Genomic DNA, 27,382 nt, shown 5'->3' with positions numbered 1-27,382 from the left:
GGGGACGGGCTGAGCTGCAAGCTGCGGAGTTTCCATAAAAATAAAAGAATTGTTGAGGTTGTGGTGCAGGCTGAGGGGTGTCCTGGCATCTCGCAGGGGAAAGCCCTGAGCATCCCCACTCTGGTCGTGTCCTCCCTCCCTTGGTGTCTGTCTGGGGCTGTCCCAGGAGGGGAGGAGGAAGGATGCCACGTCCAGGAGGAGGCAAACCTGGGGAAGATTGGGCAGGGGGTAAGCACTGCAGAGCCCAGAGGGGAATCCACCATCACCCACTGGCTCCCACCACTCACTCCCACGGGCAATGGCTCCTCTTGGAGAGAAGCAGTCATGATCCATCCCTTCCTGATTTCAGTCACCAGTCTGTGCAGCCCGGGGACTCTCCAGGTTGACTGAAAAAGAGGAGATTGAGCAGAGATCTTGGGAAGAAATTATTTCCCATGGGGGTGGTAGGACCCTGGCCCAGGTTGCCCAGAGCAGCTGTGGCTGTCCCATCCCCAGCAGTGTTCCAGGTCAGGTTGGATGGAGCTTGAAGCAACCTGGGATGGTGGGAAGAGTTCTTTCCCGTGGCAGGGGGTTGGAACAGGATAGAATCATGGAGCTGCTCAGGTTGGAAAAGCCCTGTAAGGTCACCCAGCCCAACCTTTACCCTAACTACTAACCTAGCTCTACCCTGCCCACTGCTAAACCATGGACCCGAGCACCAGATCTATAAGATTTTTAAGCACATTCAGAGATGGTGATTCTACGTCTTCCCTTTACAGCCCATTCCAGTGCTTAAAAATCCTTTCTTTAAAGAAGTTTTTCCTGACATCCAACCTAAATCTCCCCTGGCACAGCTTGAAGCCTTTTCCCCTTGTCCTATCCCAAGTTTCCAGCAAGAAGATCCCAACCCCCCTGTCACTAAAGTTTCAGGTGACTGCAGAGCGTGATGAGGTCTCCCTTCATCCTTCTCTTCAGACGAAAACCTCCTTCAATGACCTTTAAAACCCCTCCCAACCCAAACCATCAGGGGGATTCTCTGACTTCAAACCCCGTGCGACAAACCCTGCCACCACCTTCTCTCAAACAACTCCGGGACCAGTTATAACCCACCCCAACCCAACCACCTTTGCACCTCCGTTCACCCAACCTCTTCATCCCCGGGACTCTTCAGGGGGTACCAAACCCGACAAAGCGCGGCCGGACCCGGTTCAGCCCCCCCCGGGGGCCCTGTGGGGCGGTGCCTGCGGGCGGCCACCGGAGGGCGCCACGGAGCCGCTCGGTTCGGTTCCGCTCCGCCCCGGGACGCGCAGCGCAGCCCCGGCGGCTCCGGGCGCTGCAGCCGCCGGGGTCGCGCCGAGCCCGCCCCGCCGAGCCCCGCACGGTGAGTACCGGGAGGGGGGGAAAGGGGATGGAGTGAGTGGATCCTGCCCTAGGTTCCCCCTTTGCGTTTCTTTTTTTTCTTTTTTCTTTTTCTTTTTCTTTTTTTTTTTTTTTTTTTTTTTTTTTAATTTTTTTTCTGGGTGGCTGTGGGATAGATCTCCTCCTGTAGGGTCCCTGAGGAGCCTGTCCCCGGGATGGGGTCAGCAGGTACCTCCATCTCCCTGGACGGGAATGTTTGGGGTTTTTTTTGACGCCCTGGAAAGCGGAGGAAGGAGGCAAGCGGCGGGGCAAGGGTTGAGGCTTGTCCGGTTGCCGTTGGAGACCCAACCTGTCCAACAGCACCGGGAGGGCTGTGCTGGGGAGAGGCAGCACCTCGGGATCCTTGTCCCAGCGCCAGGCACCAGGGCATCGTTGTCCCATTGCACTCCCCTTGGGATCCTTGTCCCATTGGATGTCCCATTGGATGTCCCCTTAGGACCCTTACTGCGTTGCAAACTCCTCGGGATCCTTGTCCCGTTGCACGCCCCTTGGGACCCTTATCCCATCACACACCCCTGGGGATCCTTATCCCTTCCTAAACCCTTTGGGATCTCCCTGCTGTTCCCCACACTCTATTTCACCTGCGTTCAGCTGTTTGTGACTCTTGTGGCATCCCAGGCGTTGGCGGGGAGGTGCTGGGATGATCTGTGTCTCCGTGAGCCTGGAACACTTTCCTGCTGAGCTGTAACTTTAGCAGAGAAAACTCAGGGGAGTTTGCTACTTGCTTGTGAAGTGCTTATTTTCAGCCCTCTCCAGGACCAGTTAATTATCGCTAGAAAAAGAAAAAAAAAAAAAAAAATTAAAATGATTGCTAAGATCTTATAATTAGGCAGCCTACTGAGACTCTGCTGTTCAGAAGGCAGGAGGAAGTAAATTTTCCCTCTGAAATGTTTCTTGCATGTGTGTGAATAGAGCTGCCTGGGTAGAGGGCTGGCATTTGTACTTGCACATTACCAGAGAGCTGATAGGACGTTGGCAGCTCAAAAGATCCTGCAGAAATAATGAGGAAAAAACAGCAGCAAGCAAAACAAAACAAAACCTGCTAAAAGGACTCCTGTTGTCCCTGCGGAGTCGGGGTCCAAAATCATTCTGGTGTTTGTGGAGCTGTGGAGCTGCCTTTAGGACAAACTATTAGTTCATCTTGGCAGGACTGGGTTTGCCTTTATGTTGTGTGAGTGGTCCCTGGGTGGTGGGATCCAGGATGCTACAGCAGAGTGCCTGCTGCTAATAATAACACAGTAAGGAGTTTACCTGCTCTGATCCGGCTAAAGAGGGCACTGAGGCTGGCACTGACTTTATCAGCCTCTGCTCTGCCTGTGGTTCAAACTCACACAAGAAAAGGCCAGGTTCTGAAGCAAAGACATGGTCCAGAATAGAGGGGAGGGGGAGCTCTGGTTCAGAGCAGAGGGATTTTGGCCATGCCCCAGCAGCAGGGAAGGGATCTGCAGAGGGGAAGGATTTGGAGCCGAGGAGCACACGTCAAAGCTGCTGTGTCCAGGGTGTTCTCATTTCCTTTGCTCTCTGAGTTATAATTTGTTCCACATTGCAGTGCTGGGGAGGCCTCTCCCTCCACTCAACAGCATCCAGGCTGTGGTCGTTGCCATCAGGCTGAGGCTGTGACTCCAGTGGTTTCCATCCAAAAAAAAAAACCAAAAAAACAAAACAAACAAAGAAAAAAAGAAAAAAAAAACAACCTAAAATTTTCAAATAAAGATCTGGGGAAATTACTTTTCTGGTTGCCATTCTGGGATGGTTATTGCTGAAATTTCACCACCCATCTGTACAGAACAGCATCTGCACTGAGACGAGCCCCAGGGAAATTCCAGAAGATTAAAAGGTGTTTTAATAATGTTGCTGCTCTTCCCAAAAGGGAATAAGATGACCTGGTAGCTACAGGTTGATTGGCTTGATAGCATCCCCCCCAGGGAGAAGATGGAGAAACCTGGCTCAGGCTTTAATTGATTAAAGACTTCAGCACCAGGAATAAATTCCTGCCATCCAACGTGGCTCTATGGAAAATAACTCCTGGCAAGGAGAAAGGATTTCAGTCCCTGATGCAAGAGGTGACTCTCTGCCTCTAATACACTTTTGCAAAACATTTGAGCTATGTGAGGTGATATTCTTTTAAAAACCTGCACTCTGCAGTATTTAAAAAGTCAGTCCAGCTCAGTATTTAGAGCTGATATTATACAGTGTCAAAAAAGCCAGGATTAAATAAACCTGCTCCATTTCAAAGGCAGTTATCACAGGAGATTATCACTGCTGGGCAGTGCTAGCTGGTAGCACACCCTCAGCTTTTCAGGGCTTTTATCAGTGATCTAGAAGGAGATAAAAATAATTTCTATAGAGCCTGGGACTGGCTCAGAGCAGCAGAGTGTTACTAGTTTGCAGAAATCTGGATGGAAAACTGGGCAAACAGAAGGCATCCTAACTGGAGTAGAGTGGAAAATGGAAATCTTTTGGCACCCAAAAATAACAATTGGAGTTGTATGTGTTTTCCTGTCCCTGATCTGGATGTTAAATGGGCTGTGCACTGTTTTCAGCAGGAGATGCTCACAGATGCTGGGTGAGGCAGCATGGGGGGGTTCATCTGTTTCTTCCTCCTCCTGTGGCTGGGGACGGATGTGTGTCCATGTGTCCATCCTGATTTCTCTGCTGAAGAACTGAACATTTTCAGGGTCACAGGAAACTTTGCTCTGGAAAAAAAAAATAAAACCACAATCAAACATTTATCTGCATTTTTGGTGAGGGCACTATCAGAACCAAATTTGGGCTTGTGGCAGCCAAACCCAGTCTCTCCATCTCAGCAGAAGAGAGGTAGGAAGGAACCAAGGAGCTGCAGAAAATGTCTTACAGCCAGAGATGAGATGGCCACCTGGTTGGTCTTGTCATAAATCAAAGCCAAGAGGAAAAGGGGGGCTTGATTAAAGCATCTAAATACTCTTACAGAGAGGAGAAAATACATGGTAGCCAAAAGCTCGTTAATCGAGCAGAGAAAAGTATGACAAGAATCAATGTCTGGCAGCTGAAGGCAGACACGTTGGAAATAGGGCATAAATATTTAACTGGTGGGAGCAATTAATCATTGGGAGAAGCAGCAAGCAGCAGAGGTGCCTTCAGCATCTTTTTGCCTTCCTCATCCTGACCTCGTGGAAAGTTTCTCCCTCAGCCCCAGCACTGGGCCAGCAAGAGGGGCTGGGTCCAACCTGCCCCAAGGCTCTAATTGGGTGATTTAATTAGGTGGAGTGTTTGGTTTTAATCATGGTGGAGCCACGGGAAGGAGCATTTCTTGTGCCCTGTTGGGTTTTTGTTGGGAACATTCACAGAATCACCGCTGGCACTTTGCAGGTGCTTCTTTTCTCTGGCTGTTTGGGTTCCTGGTGGTTATATTCTGGGTGGGTAAGGGGAGGGTGTTTGGTGGTTGTCCTCAGTGTCCAACAAAATTGACTGGAATGCAGGAAGAACAAATCTCAGGGAGCACCCCAGCATGATCTGGCCACAGAGGGAAGGAGCTGGTCCAGCACTCATCATCCTCACATGGGTGAGAGGGTTACCAGCCTGGTGGCCCTGGGACACATATGATTGAGAGAAGGAGATAAAGGTTTTGGGGTTGTTGCTCACCTTTTTGTCTTTCCTTTCTGAAGTATTTCTTGTCCTGTAGCTGTTCTCTTGCTGTCTATTTGCCATGGGGTGGGTGCTCTTGCTGGACATTGATGTGGGTGGATTTGCTCCTGGTTGTCCCCAAGGCTGCTGTGGTTCTGCTGTGATGGAGTTCACCTTCCCCATCAAGGCCCGTGGCTGAATGGCCATGTCACCAGCCCCACGTGCCCCATGGGTGTTGGATCCCCTTCATCCCAGGGACCAGCAGCCCTCGAGTGCAGCAAGTGCTTGGGCTGCTTGATGTGAGGCAGGGGGATGCATGGCAAACATGATGCTCGTGGTGTCTGAGCCCTCCAAAGCCACCATGCTGTAAGCATCTGATGCCTGTGAGCAGCCCAGAACAATTCATCCTCTTGCAGAGGCACCACAAGCACCTGCCTGGGATGATGCAGGACAGAGGAGAAAGCCTGTTTTGAGGAAGAGGATGAATGGAAGGAGAAGAGGCACATGAGAAGGATGGCAAGGTAAGGGAGAAGGTTCAGGCTGGGTGCTGGGGAGGGGCAGGAGGAAGGAGCTGCTCACCCATGGTGGGAACAGGAACCTCAGCACCCACAGGAAAGTCCCTGGTGATGGTGGTGATGGAAGGAGATGTGGTGGCCATGTGAATACCAAAAGCATTTGTCATATCTCTGAGGAATAAACACAGATGGTGCTGGCTGGGGTAAAGAGCTGGTTTTGGTGTGGCCAGAGCTGGTGTGTGAGGAGGTGAAGGATCCTTGGTGCAGCCCCCATCTGGAGGTGCTGACAGGCTGCTGGATAATTCCCACAGAGTCCTTGGCAGAGAAGATGTCCCTGATTACTGAGGAAGGGACCCTTTGGAAAGCCTGGGTCGTGTCTCCAGAGCTGCGGTGTGTGTCCTGCAACAGCACAGCCTGGGAACACAGAGGTGCTGGAAGCTCCCATCTCCTTATCAGCTTTTATCACATCCAGTCAGGTCCTCAAGGTGACCAAGCTGTTCATTACTCTGTCCTCAGGGTGACACTGTGATTTCTCTGGTGACACCACACCCATGTTGCTCCAGGTTTTGAATAACAGAGTGACCAAGCTGGAATCTTCTCTCAATCCAGGCTTTGTGATTTTTTTTTTTTTTTTTTAATCCCATGAAATGCCTTTGCCTCTGCAAAGTGCTGCATTTGATGGAAAGAAGAGGAAAATAGCTGAGCTATAAATAACATATTCAAAACCAGGCAGGGACCTGTGAGAAGTGAGGATGGTGTCTCCTTCTGTGGTGTGGGCTTGGAGGAGTGATTTTTACCAGCAGCAGATGTTAAAAGGTTTTCCTTTGTGCTGGAGGTGGTTCAGGTTGGAGGAGGTTAAATCCCTGAAGTGCAAGCAGTGATTTGATGACAGAGTTTTTTTGTCTTTTGCATGCTTGATGGTGAGGTCTTGTTGGGGTAGTTTTTCTTCTGGCTGATGTTAATGAGGGCTGGTGGGGCTGTGCCAACAGCCTGAGGAAGCTGTTCCTGAACCTGACTGTCTGCCAGTGCCCTGACCTGCTCCTCAGGTCGGGTCTGTCCCAGCCCTCCTGGGAGATGTCACACAGCAGACACCAAGTGGTGTCCCCAGCAGCAGCTCCAGGGATCAGCTGAAGGAGAAACAGCAGCATGGGGTGGAATCTGCAGCTTTAACCCCATCCCTGCCTCAGTTTCCCCAGTTGCAAGGTGGGACCAGGACAAACCTGCCCCATACCCAATGAGCTGTGGTGAAGCTGCTGGGGCTAATGTTTGGCTGGGCTGGGGAGGTACAAAACACCAGATGCTGAGTCCTGAGGCTTTGGCTAAGAACAGTTTCAGGCAGGCAGCACTGATGGGCCAAGGCTGGGGGGGGTCCTGCTGCCCTCCCTCCATCACCCAGGGAGCTGCATCCTCACTTTCTGAGCCAGCAGGCTGGGAAGAAGGACAAACCCCAGCATTTCCTGGTGGGACCAAGGGGAAAAAAAAAAAAAAAAAGGGTGACTTGTGGTGCAGCACAGCTCCCAGGCAGCCTTAGTGCTTGCTGGTGCCTCAGTTTCCCCACTGGCAGCATTCAATGGGCCTCTAGTGCTGAGCCAGGGAGCTGTGCACCCTGCAGAAATCCTCCATGCACAGCAGGGAGCTGGTTTCTGGGTTAGAAGGTGACCTCTTCCATTAGCAGCAGGGAAGCTTTTTCTTCTGGAATTAGATGGTGGTTTGGAGGCTTTCCAGGGCCGACATCATTCTGCCTGAGAGCTCTGGGTTTGCTCCCAGGACACATCCAGCTCTGGCACTCAGGGTCTCCCCAGCCTTGTGCAGCTGGATCCCAGGATCTCAGACCGGTTTGGATTGGAAGGGACCTTAAAGATCATCCAGTTACAGCCCCCTGGATGAGCAGGGACACTTTTCACCAGCCCAGGCTGCTGGAAGTTCGATGCCAAGTGCTGCATCCAGCTCTCCCAGAGCTGTGGATGGGACATTCTGGGGTTCCCTACATAGGCACCAAGCCCCAGTGGATCTGGAGGTGAGGGAAATCCTCATCCTGTCCCAGTAGGAAAGACTTGGATTCCCTGGATTCCCTTTTCCAGACCTTCCTTTCCAGCTGTCCCGTGGTGCTGCTGGTGGTGTTATCAGCACTGGGGGTCTGTGCATCCAGGGTGGGATTTCACAGCCAGATGTCAGCAGTGACATTAGGCAGGACCTCTCTCTGCCTAAAGCCAGAAGAACATCACAGTTTGCAGCCAGTTCCAGGTGCTCCAGAGCTCTCACACGGCCCTGCCCACATCTCCTCCAGCTGCTGCCCACCCTGAGCAGCCCTGCCCTGGGTTCTGTGACAAGGGCAGCGTTGTCACCACATGCTTGAGCATCCTCCACAAATGAGCGACAGCCAAGAGATTTGCCAGAGTCAGGACATTTTTAGAAAGGCTAATTAAAGCCCATTTTCACCCCTGTGCCTCTTGGTTTAGCAGTGACCTCAGAGTGATTGAATTGGCACTTGAGCTTTCCGTTTCACCTCAAAAAAAAAAAAAGAAAAAAAAAAAAAAAAAAAGGGGATTGCTCCATAAACTCATTAGTGAAAGTAATTCCTGATGCTTCAGCTCCTGACCAGGATGGGCCCTGCCCCAAATCCTGCTGAGCTTTGCTCTCCTCCTGCTGCATTTCACTTGGGTGAGAGAGTCTTCTTGATGCACATGATAGATGGGGAAATTTGGGATGGTTCCTGGCTGTGTTTTCAGGGACAAATCCATCCTAGGGTAACCATGCTGATGCCAGGGAACCCAGCTGAGCTTGGCCACTGATGTTTTAGGTTGCACATGGTCCTCCCTCACCCACCTTGGAGGTGACAGCAGCTCCTCCGTGGCCGCCAGCCGGTTCCTGCTTGTCCTTCTGGTCCCCAAATGGCTGATGTCTTCTTCTTTTCCCTTCCCTGCCCAGCCGTGCCCCATGACGACCTCACCCACCATGTTTTATGGGTCCTCCTCCACCATGGCTCCCCCATCCAAGAACCGGCTGAAGCGCCAGAGCCGGATTTTCTCCCAGGTTCTCTACCGAACACTCAGCTACAAGGACCGGAGCTCGACCTCCTCTGCCCAGGCAGCTGGGGAAGATGACCCGGCCGAGCTCTCCACCCAAATCTCAGCCCCTGGTGTCCTCAAGATCTTCGGGGGCAACATCTGTGCAGGCACCAACTACAAGAGCGTGCTGGCATCGGGCAGCTCGGGGGCACGGGAGCTGGTGAAGGAAGCCCTGGAGCGGTACGGGCTGAGCCAGCTGAGTGCCGGGCAGTACGCGCTCTGCGATGTCATCGGGAGGTTCGAGGGCCCCGAGAAGAGGTGGCAGACGGAAGGGCTGAGGGTCCTGGGGGACCACGAGAAGCCTCTGCTCATCCAGGATCTCTGGAAGCCCAGGGAAGGTTTTTCCCGGCGGCTGGAACTGCGCAAGAGGGCGGAGGTGGAGGAGATGGCGGCCAGGGATGTGGACACCACCACTGCAGGTCAGAGCTGGGTGTGGGGCAGGGACAAAGTCTGGGGAGCTCTGACACATCCCCCCAACCTCCCCTCAACCCCCCCTCGACCCCTTTCCATGAGCCATTGCACATATTTTGGGCACAGTGGGATGGGAGCCACTTTTCATCTACAAAGCTCCTGGGTAGAGTTGGGACTTGGGGCTCTCCTGCTTAAATTTGGTACCGACCACCTCAGATATTGACCCCAGGCAGTCAAGAGGTTCACACCAAATCCTCATACCTGGCTGGGCACCAGTAGGCAAGCCCATCAGCTCTTCCCACCCCAGCACCACGTTGTCCCATGCCTTGGCACAGCTTCATGCCTGCCCCAGCACTGCCCTGCTCCCCTGCACCCCCTGTGGGCATCCCCCAGGCCAGACACCCCGGGAAAATCTGCAGGAATAATTAAGCAAATTTAACAGCTAATGAAGAGAGAGCAATGTAGGGCAGGAGAACCTCCCCCCCTTCAGGTGTCTAATCAAGTCCAGGGCTGGCAGGAGGAGATAAGTGCATCATTAGGAACCAGCAGGTTACTAAGTGACCCCAGTGAAAAGTAATGAAGTTTTCCTCCTCTCAAACAAAAATCCCATGAAGATGAAAGCAGAAAAGTTTTAAAAGAGCATTTTTAATTAAACAATGAACTTGGTAGGACTGACCTTGTGATGGAGGGGTCTGGATCAGGCTCTGGAGGCATCTGTCAGGGGGTTTTGCTGGGGTGGGCTCAGAGCTGCTCCTCACACCTATGGGAAAGGGTTGTGATTGTCAGAAATAACCTAAAAGTGATGCAGGATTACCCTGAGGGCACTCAGCAAATGAGAGCCAAGGTTCCCTCAGCATGGCCCAAGCTGTCCCATGGCAGAGGACAGGGCTCCTTGCCCACCTGCTTTAATGAGGGCTGAAAGGAGCTTGGGCACAGGGGGGTGAAGGAGAGAACAGATTTTAGGGGAGAACAGATGCTGCTGGGATCCCAGCAGCTGCAATTTACAATTGGGATTCTGCCTGGATACCCTAAAATCTGTTAGCAGCTTTGGAGGGTTTCTGGGCTGGGGGTTGCTCCCCATCAGCCTGGGATGCCCGAGGTGGGCTCAACTCCTGCCTTGAGCTGGAAAGGATGGAGGAGCAGTGGAAAAAGCCCTCACTCCTCATATTCATGCTGTTCAGGGTGGTCTCTTGGCATCCAATGGTGTGGCAGGGCTCCCTCCAGCCTTCCCTGTGTCCAGCCCTGCTTGGGAGGGGAAACACGGGACCAGTCCCAGCTCACTGCATGTGTGATGCAAATAGAGAAGAAGGAGCTCAGGCCAGGAAGGGAGCTGCAAAGGTGGATGATCTGCTCTTTTCTCCTCCACTCTTTCTCCAAACAGATCAGAGAGACATTAAGATCTTGGGGAGAACGACTTAAAACAGCTTCTTTTGAGCAGAGGAAAGGGCAGAAGCCAAGTGGGATGGTTACAGTACATGGCATCCCCCTGCCTGAGCCCGAGGTCACATCATCTCTCAGCCTCAAATACTCCCCCCCGGACATGGGAAGCAGCATTTCCACCCGTGTCCTGAACCCTGGGTGGGCTGGCAGCCTTGGGCCAGGCACAGCTCCCACCCAGGCTGGGGGAGCAGCAGGCTCCGGGCTGGTCTGGGCTCCTCACCCTTTGGTCATTTCCAAAGAGGGAACAGTTCCCAACTGGATCGCGTGCCCTGAGTCTGGAAATGAGCCCATTGCACTTTCAGTGCAGATACCACTTCATTTGTTTCACCACTCCTGGGTGGGGTGGTGGAAATTCTCCAATTTTTTGGTAATATTTAGGCATTTTCCATAGCTGAGCAAGCTCTTAAGGAGACAGAAAACCCACACCCACCTTTGTTTAGGCTGTCTGGTCTGCAGGCTACACAGCCCTTATTTATCTTACCTGTTAAATTCCCACTCTTAAAGCCCATTCTTTCAGTGGCACCAGGGGTTCTGTCACTGGTCTCACCCCATGGCAGTGGCACTGTCCAAAGGGATGCTGCAGGACTGGGACCACACTTTCCCACCCCATCCACAAGCTGCTGGATTGGAGCCAGGAGCACGTCTGGGGATCAGCTTCCTACTGATCCATCGTCCCAAAATGATGCTACTCTCCTGGTGGGATGGGGAATGACCACAAGTGCCCTCCACCAGGGTCACCCTTGTCACCAGCCTCCAGCTGGCAGAGATCCCTTTGCTGAACGTCAGCTGCCCAAGGGGGGGTTATGGGATATTGGTGTGGAAAATGCAGCATCTGTGCAAAAATTAAGGGACTTTGGGCTTGCAGCTCCCTAAGAAAAAAAACAAAACAAACCCAGGGATGCTGCAAAGCAGAATCCCCAGGGAAATACCTGCAAGGCTCTTCCCTACAGAGGCCATCACTGGAGCAGCAGAGCTGAGACCACTGGTGTCACACAGGCTGGTGCAGCATTGCTTGCCAGACAAGGGCAACACGGGGAAGGCTCCACACCCACCCGTGACCTGTTAGCAAAGAGCTGAAGAGTTTTATCTGCTCACTTACCCATTATCCTAATTAGCTTATTAGCTGCTTCCCACTGGGGAGGGAGGGACTCACTCCTCATGCTGCTAATTACCAGCACAGGTTGAGCATCCCTGCAGGAAAGGAGGCTGAAGCCCTCCCTCCCTCCTACTTCCCTCCCTGCTCCTTTTGGAGCAGTGAGGGAGCAGACAGGGAGCATCCAGGGATAACACCCACCAGCTGGAGGGTGCTGGGGGAGAGACTCAGCATTTGGCATATTTATGGCATTGATCTCCCAAACCAGCCCAATTTTGCACCACGTCCAGAGCTTGTCGGGGTTTTCCCGTGAAACTGGAAGCTGAATTGTGTGGGCACCTCGAGGAACTTCGGAACCAAGGCTGTGGCTTTAAAGGATGCTCTGGCAGATACCACCGAGGTTCCGGCTTTGATCCACCCTAGCCCGGCCTCATCCAGGGAGGGCTCCCTGCAGGCTCTGCCGAGCAATTACAGGAGGAAAGGGCCAGCCCCGGTTTCAGCCCCTCCTGGGTCCATTCAAAGCATTTCTTTTTTTCCTGGGGCCTGTGGAGTTATTTATTGACTGGTTTATTTCTCAGCCAGCCAAAGGAAAGCTCGCTCCTAGGCTGAAAAAGAGGCAGATCCCAGGCATCCAAGATCCCAGGAAGGTTTTTCCTGGGTTTAGAGGCAGCAGGTTGGTAGGGGCTGGGGGTACATGGTGCCCCTTCCCGGAGTGCTCAGCGTTCCATAAGGGATGAGGTGTGATCCTGCCCCATTCCCATCCATGGAGCCATGTGGGTTCAGCAGCTGCCAGCTCTTCCCAAACCCCACTGTGTTGGAGATGCTTGTGCAGCATTTTGGGTGGGATAATCTACACATGGTTGGGAGGAGAAAACAGCACCAGGGGATTGAAAAGAACTTGTTTTATGGAGGGACTTTGTTATGCTCAGGAAAAGAGCTGTGTTTATCTTTCCAGTGCAGCTCTGGGGTTAGCAGGGAGCCTGTGACGGGTGCTCTATTGGCAGTAAAAAAGCAGCTTTTTTTTTTTTCCCTTTACAGAACAAATGCAGAAGCTTCCTTTCCCCTAGATAAGGGACTGGTGATGGCGTGTCCTTTGGGCACTGTGACCCCAATCCTGGCAGCCCCTGCTCCCTCCTGATGCAGTGAGTTCCAGCAAATCCAGTATCCAGCTCCCCCAGGCCAGGCTCAGACCTGTATCACCCAGGTCTCAGCTGACCCTCTTCATCCTTCTGGCCCATTTCCATGCTGTGGGTCAGCTACTGGCTTCCTGGGGAAGCCAGGGCCTCCTGCAGCCATATTTAGGGTGGTGTTTGGCATCCCCAGCAGCACGGTTTGGGCTGCATGTTGCACCCCCTGGGTCTCACACCTATGGGATGCAGCCATCCCATGCCACGCTGCTGGCCACGATGGGGGCAGGAGTGGATCCCTGCCATTTTAAGAAGGACGTGGGGCACTGGGCTGCTTGGGGTGGCTGCTTGAAGCCATGCCTTGCCCTAATCCCAAGGCATGTAAACACCATGGGCTATTTTCTCCTCCCACCCCATCCCCATTACTTTCATTTTCCCAGCAAAGGAGAACTCCATTTAAAACAAACAAACAAAAAAATTTATTTCAGAACCGTCAGCCCATTCCTCACCAAATACGGCAGATAACATTTTTCTTTTTTTTTTTCTTTTGGGTCTGAGCTTGTGAGTGTCCCTTTAAGCAGCCCTGGGCACTATGCTCTCTGCTCTGCCATCCCCAAATCCTGCTGGCTGTCCCCAAATCTCGCTGGCTGAAGTCTGCTCACTGCTCAGATGAGCTGTGAGTGGGGCTCTGGCTCCAGGCTGCACTGACATCTCTGCAGTGCTGCTCCTCCAAGCAAATCCTTTAGATTTATTTATTTTTACCCTCTCTTCATCCTCCCCGAATCCCAGCGACCTGCTCCCAGGAGGCTGCCCACCCGAGGTACGAGCATCACCCGTTGGACCCATAACTTCCTATTTCTCCTGCAGAGCTCGAGTCGTGACTGCAAGCTCCGAGGGGTCCGTGGGGACACCCCTGGGGCTGGGGACACCAGGCAACGGGATGTTTTTGCAGCTCGACCAGGCCTGTTAATTCAGTCTGGCTCCCACTCGTCTTGCAGACAGTTCTGCCTGAATTGATGCTGGGGAGAAGTTAATTACAGCTTCCTCCTGCAGCAGGCAGGCAGGCAGGCAAGCTCCACTGCAGCTTTCTGCTCCTCTGCCTGGCCGATGCTCCGGGGTGGGGACCCAGCTCCCAGGCTGGCCACCAGGTGCTGCAGGCCCCTAAGGAGCATCCAGGCTCTTTTGACTTTTGCAAAGATCGAGCAATTTTTCTTTTTAGCATAGATTTCCTCTGCCTCCCCCTGCTCTCAGCCCTGGCAGTGTGGCCAGAGGGCGTGGGGGATGCTGAGCCCGGGCCGGCTGCCCCCTGATCAGTGGGGTTTAGGGACTGGGGAGTGCTGGGGCACCTTCTTTTCGGCAGTGGCACTGGGGCACAAAACTCCCTGCGCTGGTGTCCTGGTGTCACCTTTCAGGGACGACGGGGGACATCAGTCCAAGGAGGATACGTTACCCCAGGAAGGACTTTGGGGGGGGGTCTTTGAGCTTCTCCAAGGTGCTGCAGCATCTCCGCTGCGGTGATCCCGGAGAGGGGGGGAGTGTGTGTGTGTGTGACCGGGAGGAGGGGAGCTGATCGCTTCTCTCTCCCCATCCCCGCAGGCATCAACGCCCAAGCGCGGAAGCTGCAGCGGCACCGGGCGCGGGGGGCCCGGCGGCTGCCGGCGGGGACTGAGCGGCGCGGACCCCCCCAGCTCCCCCCGGCCCTGCGGCGAAGCCTCAGCGAAACCAGCCTGGGCAACCCGGTTCGGCGGGCAGGGGCAGGGGCCGGAGCCGGGGCCGGGGAGCGGCTCCAGAGGCTCTGCTCCACCCTGCCCGGCAGCCCGGCGGCACGGAGCGGCGGCAGCATGCGGTACTCCCTCTACCAGTCCCCGCACCTCCTGCTCCTGCAGGGCTACAGCCAGCAGCATGTAAGCTCACCCCCTCCCTCCCTGCACATACACACCCCCCCCACCCCTCCCCGGCACCCCTCTGCTTTTCTCTCCCCCCACCACACCCCCACACCCCCCCATCTAAACCCCGGGGAAGGGGGGGCTGCTTGCATGGCTGGAGCTGCTGGGGTATGGGAGGCACGGGAAGAGCATCCTTTAGAAAACGAGCGGTGCCTGCTTAGGACTTTGCAGCCTTGTCACCAAGCTTTGTCCCCGGGCCTGTCCTCAAACAGGCAGGAGGGGTGACCCGCGACCCCCCTTATCCTGGTCTGGCTGCTTCGGTAGTGACAACCCTAATGAGAGGCAGGAAGGAGACAGCGCGTCTGGGATTCCCTGCTCCCCAGCGCTGGAGGCACTTGGGGAACTGGAAAGGACTGGGACAGCTCTTGGAGTTAATGGCTACTTTATCCCTGTTGAGTGTCTGCCTATTCTGAGCTCTCTGGGTCGGTGAGGCTGGCACTGCAGTCCTCACCCATCCCCTTAGCACATCTGGAGTGGAAACTGAGGCACGGGGTTGTGACGTGAGATACCTTGGGGTGTGCAGGCAGGCCTGGGGGGGGGGACATGTAGGGTGTGGGGGCTGCTCTGCTCTGACCGTGGTCCCATCGTTCTCCTCCAGGCAGGGGGAGAAAGTGGGAAGGTAAAGCAGCTGTGGGAAAGGAGGGAGTTAGAGGTGGAGGGAAGGCTCCTTCTGCCCAAAGCAGCCCCATTTTCTGCATACCCAAAGTCATTGTGCCCAGTTATTACTGTACCCAAAGCAGGGGTTGCTGCTGTCCTGCTTGGCAGCCAGGAAATCAAAGAGAGAACCAGGGCTCTGCCCTGCAAAGGTGCAGCGGGCTGGTGGGCGGCTGCAGCACCCACTGCACTGCAGGGAGGAGGGTGCCTCTCCCCACCCCTCCCCGGTTCATTTTGCATCTCCCTGCTTGGCAGGACAGCCTGGTTTACCTGCTGAACCGCGAGCAGCACACGGTGGGCCAGAGGACACAGGCGAGCAAGCCCAGCATCAGCCTGTCAGCCCCCGACATCCTGCCCCTGCACTGCACCATCAGGAAGCTCCGACCTTCCCGGCACCGCTGGGAGGAGAAGCTGGTGCTGGAACCCATCGCTGGTGCCAGCATCTCTGTCAACTTCACCGAAGTGGCCAGAACAGTTGTGCTGAGGCACGGGGACCTCCTCTCCCTTGGTCTCTACTACCTGCTCCTCTACAAGGACCCCATGAAGGCGCAGCCACTGCCGGCGCAGACCCTGCTGAGGCTGCGAGCCCTGCACCCCGTTGTCCCCGAGGGCCCCCCGATCTGTGGGGCGTGTGGCAACCTGCTGAAGGACTCTGCCACCAAAAAACGGGTTTCCTCACCTGCCAGTGTTCCTGGGGCACCCCGCAGAAAGCTGCTGCTGGAGTTCGGGCCGGCGGCTGAGGATGTGCTCCTGCGGCGCATCATGACCCTGATCGAGCCCGGGGGGGATGACCACAAGCTGACCCCTGCCTTCCTGCTCTGCCTCTGCATCCAGCACTCAGCCACCAGCTTCCAGCCAGGGGACTTCGGGCAGTTGCTGCTTAAAGTGGCCAAAATGATCCAGAGGACTGTGTGGGTCAGTCGGCGGTGGGATGGGGGTGTTGGTGGATTCGATGGGTTGGGGCAAGGGTTTGACTTAATTTCAGAAATCCTTTCCAACCGGGCTGATTCTTTGGGGTAGGGGTGTTGCTGGACCCCCTGGGGGCTTCCCTCAGCTCCACTCCCAGCCCAGAAAGCGTTGTTTGGGATGATGCTCGTGTCACCTTGTCCCACTGGTTTTCATTTTGCTTTCCCCTTCTCTCCCTGCACAGGAGCGGACACGGGAGTTGGCTGAGAAGCAGTCCCAGCAGTAAGTGCCACCTGCTGCCCCTCCTTGTTTTGCCCTGAAAGGGGGGGGGAAAGTCTCAGTTCTTCCTCCATGAGCAAGAGGAGTCCATGTCTGGCTAAACCCACCCTCCCAGCACTGATGCACCCTGAGTTTTCCTGCTCAGTCCCACACATTCACCTTTCACCACAGTGCTTGAAAGGCTTGGGAATGTGTGGGGTTGGAAAAGCAGGTGAGCACAGAGGGCAACAGGAGCTGCAGCAGCTCTGAGGTCTTCTCCAGTCCAAGACCTGGCCAAGTTATTACACATGTGGCTTCAGCATCCCTGGGAGATGCACAGGGTCTTACCATGGTCATGCTGAAGACCTCCCCCTGCAGAGCAGGGACTGGGCTGGTGTTGCTCGTGTGTATCCAGAGATGGTGGCAAACAGTGTCCTGGGGTGGGGAGCACCTCTTTGAGGCCATCAAAGAGATGCAGGGGCTTCCCAGCTTTTTCCAAAATCCAGGCTCCAAAGCAGCGTGTGGAGAAACCCTTGGTGCTTGCTGTGAGAGCTCCTTCAGGACAAGTTCCTAGGATGCTTCCCAGGCCTTTCCTACGACAGGAAAAAAGCAGTTCAGCAGTTGAGAAACTTCCCAGATGCTTTTTATTTATTTTGTTTTATTTTTGAACTGCCCAGTGAGGGAGGGCTGGGTTTAACTGTCCCGAGCTGGCAGGAGCAGCACATACTTCTTGGGAGAGCTGCTCTTCAGCCCAGGATTTCCTACAGTTCAGCTATATCGTGGGGAGCCCCTCTCCCCCCCCAAAAAAAAGTGGCACTCAACAAACCCTTTGCCATCCCACAGAGCAGGAACCACCAGATTTTTGTTTGTTAAGGGTCTTCTTAAGGGGGTTGAGGGTAAGGGATGCAAAAGGTCTTTTGTCCCCAAAATTTTGAGTGGGAATGCTGAGGAACAGGAGCTGTAATGCTTGCTGTGTCTCCCCAGCCAGGACCCTGCTGCTCTGTCCTGCTTCACCATCACAGACCTTCTCCCAGACCTGCAGCACATCCTCTTCTGGATGGCCAATGCCATCGAGGTCCTCTACTTCATCCAGCAGAAGTCACCCACCTACATCCAGAACATGGAGGAGGAGCTGGATGTCAGAGGTAGAGCTGGATGCAGCACCTTGCTTGCTTCTCCATCCAGAGAGACTTTGCTCCATTAATCCTTGGCCACAAGTGGTGGTCAGTGTCCCCGAGATGCTCCTTTAACCCCCTCTAATCCTCATCAGCAGGGCCATCTCTGCGGGGAGGTTGGGGTAATCTGTGCAGGAGGAGCAGCCTCACGTCGTGCTGCTGGGCTTTGGGGCCAGGTTGTGTTGTGTTGGCAGCTGAACCTCCCCTTTCTATCCCAGCAACTTGTGGTTAATGCCTCAAGGGTGGCTTTCTGCCCCTTGGGCTGCTGTGTGGGCACCTGGGTTTGGAGGCAGCCCTGCAGAGGGGGCTTGTTGGTGAGCTCGTGTTAAAGCTAGGGAAAAAAATAAGAAAAAAAATTAAAAAAAAAAAAAAAAAGGAAAAAGGGATTAAACCTGAACCCCCCTGGTCTCTGCAGTAAGTTTGTTTGTAGGCCAGATTAGCTCTTGGAAGCATGTGGGGCAGCACTGGTTTGTGTGGGAGATGGTGGGTGGGTGCTTGGGAGGAGAAGAACCTCTTTGTCCCTCTTGGGGGGTTCCCTAGTGGTGATGACAGCCCAGGAGCACCACTGATCACCCCCACCCCGGGGGTTTAGGGAGTGGGGAACTCAGCTCACCTTGCTGCTCCTGGTTTGCTCCCCCATCTTCTCCATCCTGTAGGCTCCAAGGAGTCTTTGTTCTCCTCAACCATCACAGCCAGCGAGGAGGCGATGACGGTGCTGGAGGAGGTGATCATGTACACCTTCCAGCAGTGTGTCTACTACATCTCCAAGGTACAGAATCCTTGGGGAGGGTGGCAGAATCCCTCGGGACCACCACGAGGTTCTCCAGCAGCTCTCAGGCTGTGCAGGAGTTTGGGTTTTTTGTTTTTTTTTCTCTGTCCAAACTTTTACCCCTTGGCAGCTGCATCAAGCCGAGGTGTTTTCCTTTGGGCTGAAGTGCCCCGATTTTTGGTCCCAGCCCAGCAGAAGTATTGAATTACTGCAGCGCGTTTCCCTGCCCGCAGTGCAGCGGCTCGGGGGAGGTGTTTGGGGAGGGGAGCGGCTTGGCTCGGCAGAATGGTGCAATTCAGGGCAGGGTAGAAAGGGGCCTCTGGACCGACGCCCTTGGACCTGGAGAGCCGGGAGGCAGCGGGGAACAGAGAGGGCAGTGTGAGGCAGGAGAAAGGCTGCTGTGTGTTGGGATGGGGGGATGCAGCACCCTCCTTCCCAGCACTCTCCTCCCCAGCACCCAGCACCCTCACCTCCCCCTTTGCTTGGAAGAGGTGGGTGCTAGGTGCTGCTCTCCCATTTAAGAGATAGGGAATGGTCATCCCATTGCCCCTGGTTTTTTCTCTCACCCTCTGAGCCCACTGGTTCAGATCTGCTTCCAGATTCCTTTAGCTGAGCTATCCCATGCTGTCACCTCCAGCTGCTGAGAGCAACAGACATTTTAATTCCCATTTAACCACTTGCCCAGCACCAGAGACCATTGAGACAGGGGGTGAGCAGCACCAGCCCCTTGCCAGCTCCATGCCAGCAGCGTTTGCTCAGCTTGCTGGAGATGGAGGAGTCAGAAGGGTTTAGCTCAGGGCAAAAAGAGACCCAAACCCCAAACCCAATCAATCTCCCGTGGTTTTGCTGCTCTCTCTCTCTCTCTGCAGTGTCTCTACGTGTCACTCCCTGCCCTGCTGGAGTGCAACCCTTTCCAGAACGAGTGCCGGGAGAGCTGGCGGGCATCCCCCCCCCTGCCTGAGGAGCTCCGTAGGGTTGTGCTCATCTACCAAGCAACACTGGACCTGCTCCGTCAGTATGAAGTGCACCCAGAGATCACCTCCCAGATGTTTGCCTACCTCTTCTTCTTCTCCAACACCTTGCTCTTCAACCAGCTGCTGGACAAGGGTTGGTTTTCCTCCAACACCCAGCCTGGACTGGGTCACCCACAGGGGAGCGGCCCTTGGGGAGACCCTTCAGTCATTCCCAGTGTCACCTTGGGGGTACAGGAGGGAGGGGGCTTCAAGAAGCCCCCTGGGGATGGGGAGGAGATGGGGAGGTGATGGGGAGGTGATGGGGAGGTGATGGGGAGGTGATGGGGAGGTGATGGGGAGGTGATGGGGAGGAGATGGGGAGGAGATGGGGAGGAGATGGGGAGGAGATGGGGAGGAGATGGGGAGGAGGTGGGGAGGAGATGGGGAGGAGATGGGGAGGAGATGGGGAGGTGATGGGGAGGTGATGGGGAGGTGATGGGGAGGTGATGGGGAGGTGATGGGGAGGTGATGGGGAGGTGATGGGGAGGTGATGGGGAGGAGATGGGGAGGAGATGGGAAGGTGATGGGAAGGTGATGGGAAGATGATGGGAAGGTGATGGGGAGGTGATGGGGAGGTGATGGGGAGGTGATGGGGAGGAGATGGGGAGGCCAAAACCAGCCCCAGCCACTGTCTCCAGGGTTCCCATCCCCAGGAGGGTTTTAACCCCACCAGTGCCCCATCCTCACCCCCTACAATATCAAAGAGCACTGCTCTTTTGAGCCTGAGAGCAGCTTGGAGGGGCAGCTCATTAGTAAACCACTGCAGCCTGCTTTATTAACCTCATTATTAGGCCTCATTAACACAGCAGCCCCGTTACCTGCTTGGGGGCACCAGGTGAGGTCCAGCCACCACCAGGATTCACAGCTGGGAGATGCTGGGGACATTAACCTGGATTTATTTTGGTGTCTCAGGGCAGGGGTAGGGGAGCTGTTCCCTGACCCCAGCTGCTGATGTTCTGCCTCCCCAGGCTCCTCCCTTGGCTGCTTCCACTGGTCACAGGGGGTGAAGCTGCGGGCCAGCGTGCGGATGCTCCTGGAGTGGCTGCGTGGTGCTGGCTTTGAGCAGCTGTCTCAGCAGTTCTTTGCCAAACTCGCCAGCGTGGCCAACCTGCTGGCCATGCCCAGCTCCCAGCTGGTCCAGGTGAGGGATTCCCAGCTGGGAATTCATGGGCTCAGGCAGGAGAGACCCTGCTTGGTGTTTGGGTGTTCCTGCAGCAATAAGTCCCTTCTTCTGCAACCTGTTGCCAGCTGTCCCTTCAAGGGGTGGTGGGACCGTGGCACCAAGGAGGGGATGCTGAGGTTCACTCCATCTTGCCTGGCCTCTCCCTCCCGTCCCCCTCGTGAGCTCAGAGTGCAGCTCCTCACCTCTGCCTCCTCACTCAGATGTCCTGGTCCTCCCTGCGAGCCGAGTTCCCGGCGCTGAGCCCCGCGCAGCTCCAGAGGGTGCTGAGCCAGTGCCAGGAGGTGATGGATGTGGGCTGCATCACGGCCTGGCAGCCTGGTGAGGAGGAGAACCCGGCCACCTTCCAGCCTGGTGAGCTCCTGGCTTTGCTGCTCTGCTCATCGTGCTCGGGGAATGGCACGGGGTAGTCCCAAGGGGTCAGTGAGCATCCTGGCAGTGGGAAAAGCAGCTTAAGAGCTCTGGCATCACCCAAACCCATCCTCACAACCTCCCCCAGAAACCTCCCCCCCAAACCCCATCAGAACAGGGCTAGATTAACACAGGCTGACCATACAAATCTGGCAGGTGGGTGCCCTCCCCTCCCTGAGGCTCCTGTAGGAATTGCAGCCAGGGGGAATAACCACAGCCCCACAGCTGGGTATTGCAAAGGGTGCAAAAAACACTCCGAAGGGCTTGGGGGTCTTTTTGTGTTCCCAGGTGAGGGGTGCTGCTGCCTCTCAGGTCACCGTGTCCTCCATCCCAGCTGGGAGATGGTACAGGACTGGGAGCCAGGAGCAGGGGGCAGCCCGGGCCAGCACCAACCCCTAATCCCCCCCCTCCCTCTGCCTTCCAGATGAGGTGCTGGAGTCCTTTGACAACCACCCACCCATCATCCTGCCCAGTGGGGGCTTCAAAGTGGACCTGGAAGTGGAGACATTGGATGACAACATCTACAGGCACCTCCTCTACATCCGCCACTTCCTCTGGAGCCTGCAGAGCAAGAGCCCCCCCAGCAGTGAGGGGCCAGGCTTGGCACCCCCAAAGGTAGCCTGTTCCCCTAAGGAGGGGCTGTTCTTCTCCTGGGTGGGCAGGAGGGTTTTGGATCCCTCTGGAGATTTCTCAGAGCCCAGCACCAAGGTCTTGCTGCCCCCACCTGCAGCCTGGAGCTGCTGGCAGGATTAGTGCTGCTAATCCCCCAGGCTGGGGTGCAGGAAGGTGAGTGGGAAGGACAGGTCCCTGCAATCTCATTAGTGGGGAGGAAGGAGGAAGGGGGGAGGTCTGCAAGCAGCTCTCCCCTTCTCCCTGCCCATCCCACCATCCTCCCTCCCCTGCACCTTGCCTGTCCCCTCCTAGCCAGGCAGCCCAGCACTGAGGCACTCATTAGCTAATTAACTAATGCCTGCAAAAAGGGAGGGTGAGATGTGCTGTGGGTGCTGAGCTCAGCTGCCACTTGTCTCCAACTTCCTGGAGAGGACATCCCTCCAGCAGGTCCCCTTCTCCTCTCCCACCCTGCCCCCATCAACCACAGCACACACAGACACCGCTACCCCCTCCTGTCACCCTGAGCCCATGTCACCCAGCTCTGGGGCCACAGAAGGAGCTTTGCTCCCCCCAATGTCACCCTCCAATGTCATCCCCCACCAGTTCTGGCTGGCTGTGAGCATCCCCAACATGACCCTGTCCATCAAGCTTGTCCTGACCCCAGGACAAACCCTGGAGGTGTCCAGATTGTCAAGGTTTTGGCTGGAGCTGGCAGTGTCCTCCCTGCAACACAGGCAGGGTGCTGGGGGGCAGCAGGAGGGTGAAAAGCACACATGGGGGGGGAGGGGAAGGATGGGGAGGGGAGTCCCACAGAGCATTTTTTTTCCTTCTTAAGAAAGAGGCATCCATGACACCAGACATCCTGGAGGTGAGTGAGAGCCCAGTGGGAGTCAGCACCATCACCCAGGAGGATTACAGCTCCCTGGGGGGCTGCCCCGAGCCCGAGGGGAACCCCCCCCTCTGCCTGCCCACCAATGGGTGCCCCTGCGAGCACCCCACCAGCGAGCCACAGCTCCAGGAGAAGCTCAAGCAGTTGCAGCTGGGCAGGGGTCCGGTCCCTAAGGCTGGCACAGCACCCCCAGACCCCTCCTGCCTCCTGACACCCCCCACCACCCCCTTGAACTTTGACTCTGGGAGCCCCGAGTCCCCGCAGGGCACTGGCAAGGGGCTGCAGGACCCTCGGAGAAATGGGACGAATGGAACCAAAGGCAGCACCCCTGAAGGTACCAAAAGGCTGGAGCTGCCTTGCTTTTGGGGTGCAGGGTTGGGACAGGAGGGTGCTTGCTGGCATGTTCTTATGCAGCCCTCCCTCTATGCATGATTCCTGTGGGATGAAACATCTCATCCAAATCCTGCCCTTGGCAGAAAACCAGCCCAAGGCTGGCTCTGATGGGGTTTTGGGGGGGGCAGGTTTCTGGGGGAGGGTGTGAAGGTAGGTTTGGGTGATGCCAGAGTTTCGAGCTGATCTCTCCACTGGCAGGGTGCTCCCCGACCCCCTATGACTACCCCACACCAGAATCTTCCAGCCGCAGCTCTGCCACTGATGATTTCTGCTACGTCTTTGTGGTGGAGCTGGAGAGAGGACCCATCGGGCTGGGGATGGGGCTGATTGATGGTGTGGTGAGTTCTCACTGATCCTGGGACAGGACTGATGCCCCTCCTGATAAATGTTGTGGGACATATTGGACAAAAAAGCCCCCACCCCTCCCCCCCCCAAAAAAAAAACAGTGAAGAAGCTAATGGCTTCCCATGGGAGCTTGGCTGCTTCTACTTGGGAAAATGAGGAGGAGAATGATTTCTTGGGACGAGCAGAGTCCTGCTCCTGTCTCTCTGTGCTGTGCATGCAAAGTCTGCCACAGCTGTCCTGCAGCTGGAGAGAGCAAACAGGCTCAGTGCTCCTGTGGAAGGAGAATGACTCAGCTGAGGTCTTTCCTCCACCCTTTGGCGGGTGGCAGGAGAAGAGGAGGGGAACTTGTGGGCTTGTGGGGTGCCAGAATGGCTCCACCAGCAATGGCACTCTGCAAAAGGTGTTGCCATCTGGCTTTGTGTGCTGGATCATCTCACCAAGTGGCCTTTCACAGCCCTGCATTAGTCAGTAGGAAACAGAGCATCACCCAGCCCTTGGGACAGCCCTGAGCAAAGAGCTCCCATCCCAAAATGGCTGCAGGTTAACGATGCTTTGCTCTTAATTAATTTGAACAAGAGAAGGTTGCTCTCACCTCTTCTTTCAGTGTATAAACTGATAGAAAACTGAAGGCTCCTTCCTGGGACTGTTAGTGACAATATCCCCGGTGCCCAGCCCTCACCTTCCCCCAGTGCCTCCCAGCATGGCACCAGGTCCTCAGAGTCACCCTGCCTGGGGAGCTCAGCCCTTTGAGACCACAAACCTTTGGTGTCCCCTCCACCTTGGCTGGTCACTCACCTCCTGTCCCTGCTTCCAGCACACTTCTCTCTGCTCCCCGGGCATCTACATCCGCACCCTGATCGAGGACAGCCCCGCGGCGGCTGACGGGAGGCTCTCCATCGGGGACCGCATCCTGGCTGTCAACGGCACCAGTCTCATCGGGGCAGACTACCAAAGGTGAGCTGCACCTCCCCAGAGGGCCCAGCCTGCTTCTTGGCACTGGGGGGCGTTACTGCTCACCTCCACTTTTTCAGATCTTTGGTAGCAAAGAGCTGCACAGGGTCTCCCCGTGCCTGGTGCTACAGGCGGAGGATGCTGCGGTACGGGCAAGCTGTAGGGAGAAGAATGAGCTGTGCTGGGCGCTAGGAAGAGGGGGAGGCAGCTGGGTGGAGGGGTTTGGAAGAGGGAACAAAAGCTGGAGAACAAGTTTAGGAAGGAAATGAGAACTCCAGAGGTGGATCTCAGCAATGCAAAGCTGCTCCAGCCCGTCCCATCCCAGGGTTTCTCTCGAAGGCAGTGGGATGGGGCAGCACATCCCCTTGTTTGGGGCACAGCCTGTGGGGCAGAGCAGCTCAGGGCTTGTTTGCTCTCATCCTAGCAGCACTTTTGTGGGGGGGCAACCTCTCCATAAAGCTACAGGCAGAAGAGAAACAGCTCCTGTTTGTAACACTGAGACGGCACTGAGCTGAGGTTTTGCAAATGAGGGTGGGGGGTGTGTTTTGTGACTGTCCATGGCCTGGCAGGCTCCTGGGGGGCTGCCAGCCTGGGGGGAGGCAGAACTCACCCCTCTCCCTTGTTGCTGCTCTCTGTAGCGCTGTGGATCTCATCCGCTCCGGAGGGAAGAAGCTGCGGTTTCTGGTTGCCAAGTCAGACATGGAAATAGCCAAAAAAATCAGTTCCAGCTCCTCTTCCTCCTAGTCCTTGTGGTACTGGGGTCCCTTCTGCAGCAGCTTGGGGGTGCAGCTCTGGGTTGGGCTGCCCACCGGGAGTCTGGAGCACAAGAGGAGGACGAGGACTCCACAACTGCTCTTGATTTGCTTTTTGACGCCTCTCCCCTGTGCTGCCGTGGACGAAAGGATGGAAGGGGGTGGTGCCACCTTCTCCCCCTGCACTGAAAGGCAGCATCCTTCCTGATCCATTGCCCAGCCTCACCTTACACCCCATGCTGTCCTTTTTAAGTGCTTTCCTGGTTCGGTGCTCCCTCTGGCAGGGGGTAGGAAGGGGGTGCTCCCCCGCTGGGAACTCTAGGCAGGCTCCTCTGTTCCTCTGGGCTGGCAGCTCTGTGTGATCAAGCAGAAGGCTTGAAACACCTTTGGGACTTAAAAGATGAGCATGTGGAGCAGGCCTGGGTTTCACTGTTGCCAGTGGCCACCTGAGGTGCTGGCACATCAGGCTGGAAAAGGATTCCCAGCTCTGGAGGTGGTAGAAGCAGCAGGAGCACCCAGAAGCAGGGTTCCAAGCAGGATGCACTGCTAGGACTTAAGTTCCCTGGTGCCATATCCTAACCGGGTGCCTTTCTGCTGCTGGGCTCCCATCCTGCTGCCCTCAGCCCTGCTTTGGGGTGGGTAGCAGCTCCAGCAAAGGGCTGACACCACCAGCAGTTTCCTGTGAGTCCTGGGGAAGGTCCTTGAAGGGAAGGACCATCTCCTCCTTGCTCACACAGCAGATTTATTGCCCAGCCCTGGCACCACCATCCTGGCAGAAGGCCTCCAGGACTGACCCCAGCACAGGGCATTGTGCCACCCAGGACCTCACAAGCCACAGCGTGGGGTGCCAGACCAGAGGTGTGGCTGGCACTACCCACAATGGACATCTTGGCACCCTGTCCTGCTCCTCTCCCTCCAGCTTTGCCAGGATGTTTTAAGAAGCCACCTCCTTTCCTGCTCGGCTCAGAGCACCCCGGGAGTGCGTGCTGCTGACAGGCCGATGGGTGCTGGTGGGCAGCAGAGGGTCCTTTTGCAAGGTCAGGCTTGAATGTCCCAAAACAGCCCTGCCAGCTGCTGCCAGCAGCACCGGGGGCAGCAGGGCTGAGCTGGCAGCTCCACCGTGCGGTTGGTTCTCCCCTGCACAGCCGTGCTCCTGCCTGCCAGCTCCTCCCACTGCTTTTAGCAACATTAACGGGATAAACCCGACCTGATTTCCACATTTAGACAGGTATCGAGACCTAGTTCAGCCAAACCCTATTAAACCAGCCTGCTACAAAGCCCCACATCACACCCTGCACTTAAACCAGCACGGTCTGGGCTCTGGCACCAAATCAGATCTTCACATGGCATCTCAACATCAAGAGTGCTCTGAGGATTGTGATGCTAAAAAAAGAATGCTTAGCAGGGTTGGCCTTACACCTCAGATACTTCACTGCTGCAGTTGGAGTTTCTCTGCTCAGTCTTGCACTTTGCAGAAGGAGGGTCAATGACCCAGGTGGGGAATAACACCCTGCTCCTGATTTCAACGCTGCCTGGCCTGACTTTTCCAGGGCAAAATGGACAAAGCACCTTCACCAAGACACGAGTGCCTTGCTTCTCTGCTAGGCCACACTCATGCCAAGTGGCCTGGGGTGCTGGCTGACCAGGGACTGGGAACAAAGCATCATCCCTCCTGCCACTGACTCAGCTGCACCAGGCAGGCGAGCAAAGGCTCGGGGCCCCACGGGGCTCCTGGTGATTCACTCCGCTTGGAATCAAGCAGGTTTGTGGGCCTGGCATCCTCCAGAGAGCTCAGCAGGTTTTTAGGGTGGGAAATGAGCTGTCTAGAGCCCCTGGACAAACTGCATGGACTCCTTACTCCTCAGGGGAGGTTTGGTTTGCACTAGACAGGCTCAGTGGTACTGATGCAATCCCCTGCTCCTCACTGAGCGTGACCCCTGGAGGTGGGGAACAGCCCCAGAGCTGTGTGTTGCTCATAGTGCAGTCAGGTACTGAGACAGACTGTAAATAAACCCAGCTATTTACAAGTGTGCATGAGGGCTTGCTTCTCCCTGGAGGGGCAGTGGGATGTATTTACTTCCTTCATTTGTTAATACTGTACAGCTCAAACGTGTATAAACTCCTCCTGCAGCCACAGGACACTGCATGGCGCCTGGTTGACACGGGGCTGATGTATGTTAAGAAATGCTCTCAGTGTCAACAATAAACTGGATCAATAAATCTCTCTAAGCTCCTGTCTGGTAGCTGTCTCTTGGATCTCGATACCTTGACTCTGATGGTAAGACAGAAAAGCAGTGAGGGCTTGCAGCAGAATGAACAGAGTCACTGCTGCTTTCTCCACCTCGTTTGGCTGTTTCTGCTGCCAGCAGGCAAGAGAAAAAGTGTCTGCATGGCCGAGGGCAAACGGGAGGGAGAAACAAGCCAGAGGAGGGGAGGGAAGGAGAAGTACTTCCCCAAAAGGGCACTGCATGCT

The 27,382-nt window shown here is 55.5% G+C and overlaps 1 protein-coding gene across 1 annotated transcript; it reads left to right on the top strand.

The window, feature by feature from the left end:
• Window positions 1-1,257: 1,257 nt before the first annotated feature.
• On the top strand, window positions 1,258-27,143 carry RADIL (Rap associating with DIL domain). The gene is made up of 16 exons (XM_071760549.1): window positions 1,258-1,360; window positions 5,418-5,522; window positions 8,445-9,003; window positions 14,252-14,559; window positions 15,511-16,170; window positions 16,406-16,443; window positions 17,404-17,564; window positions 18,251-18,363; window positions 19,233-19,470; window positions 20,345-20,517; window positions 20,760-20,910; window positions 21,392-21,582; window positions 22,415-22,802; window positions 23,060-23,199; window positions 24,021-24,160; window positions 24,796-27,143. The coding sequence occupies exons 2-16, from the start codon at window positions 5,487-5,489 to the stop codon at window positions 24,899-24,901; spliced, it is 3,402 nt and encodes a 1,133-aa protein (XP_071616650.1). The 5' UTR covers window positions 1,258-1,360; window positions 5,418-5,486; the 3' UTR covers window positions 24,902-27,143.
• The last annotated feature ends 239 nt before the right edge of the window (window positions 27,144-27,382 follow it).

The sequence above is a fragment of the Heliangelus exortis genome, chromosome 17 (genome assembly GCF_036169615.1).
Source record: "Heliangelus exortis chromosome 17, bHelExo1.hap1, whole genome shotgun sequence".
Classification (NCBI taxonomy): Eukaryota; Metazoa; Chordata; class Aves; order Apodiformes; family Trochilidae; genus Heliangelus; species Heliangelus exortis.
The sequence above is the reverse complement of the archived record's forward strand: the minus strand, read 5'-3'. Positions and strand labels throughout refer to the sequence as shown.

Excerpts from the sequence above, each read along its gene's own strand:
- RADIL (XM_071760549.1), top strand. The coding sequence starts at position 5,487 with ATGGAAGGAGAAGAGGCACATGAGAAGGATGGCAAG. Across the intron at positions 5,523-8,444 it reads CACATGAGAAGGATGGCAAG|CCGTGCCCCATGACGACCTC; the intron begins GTAAGGGAGAAG and ends TTCCCTGCCCAG. Across the intron at positions 17,565-18,250 it reads GGAGGAGCTGGATGTCAGAG|GCTCCAAGGAGTCTTTGTTC; the intron begins GTAGAGCTGGAT and ends TCCATCCTGTAG.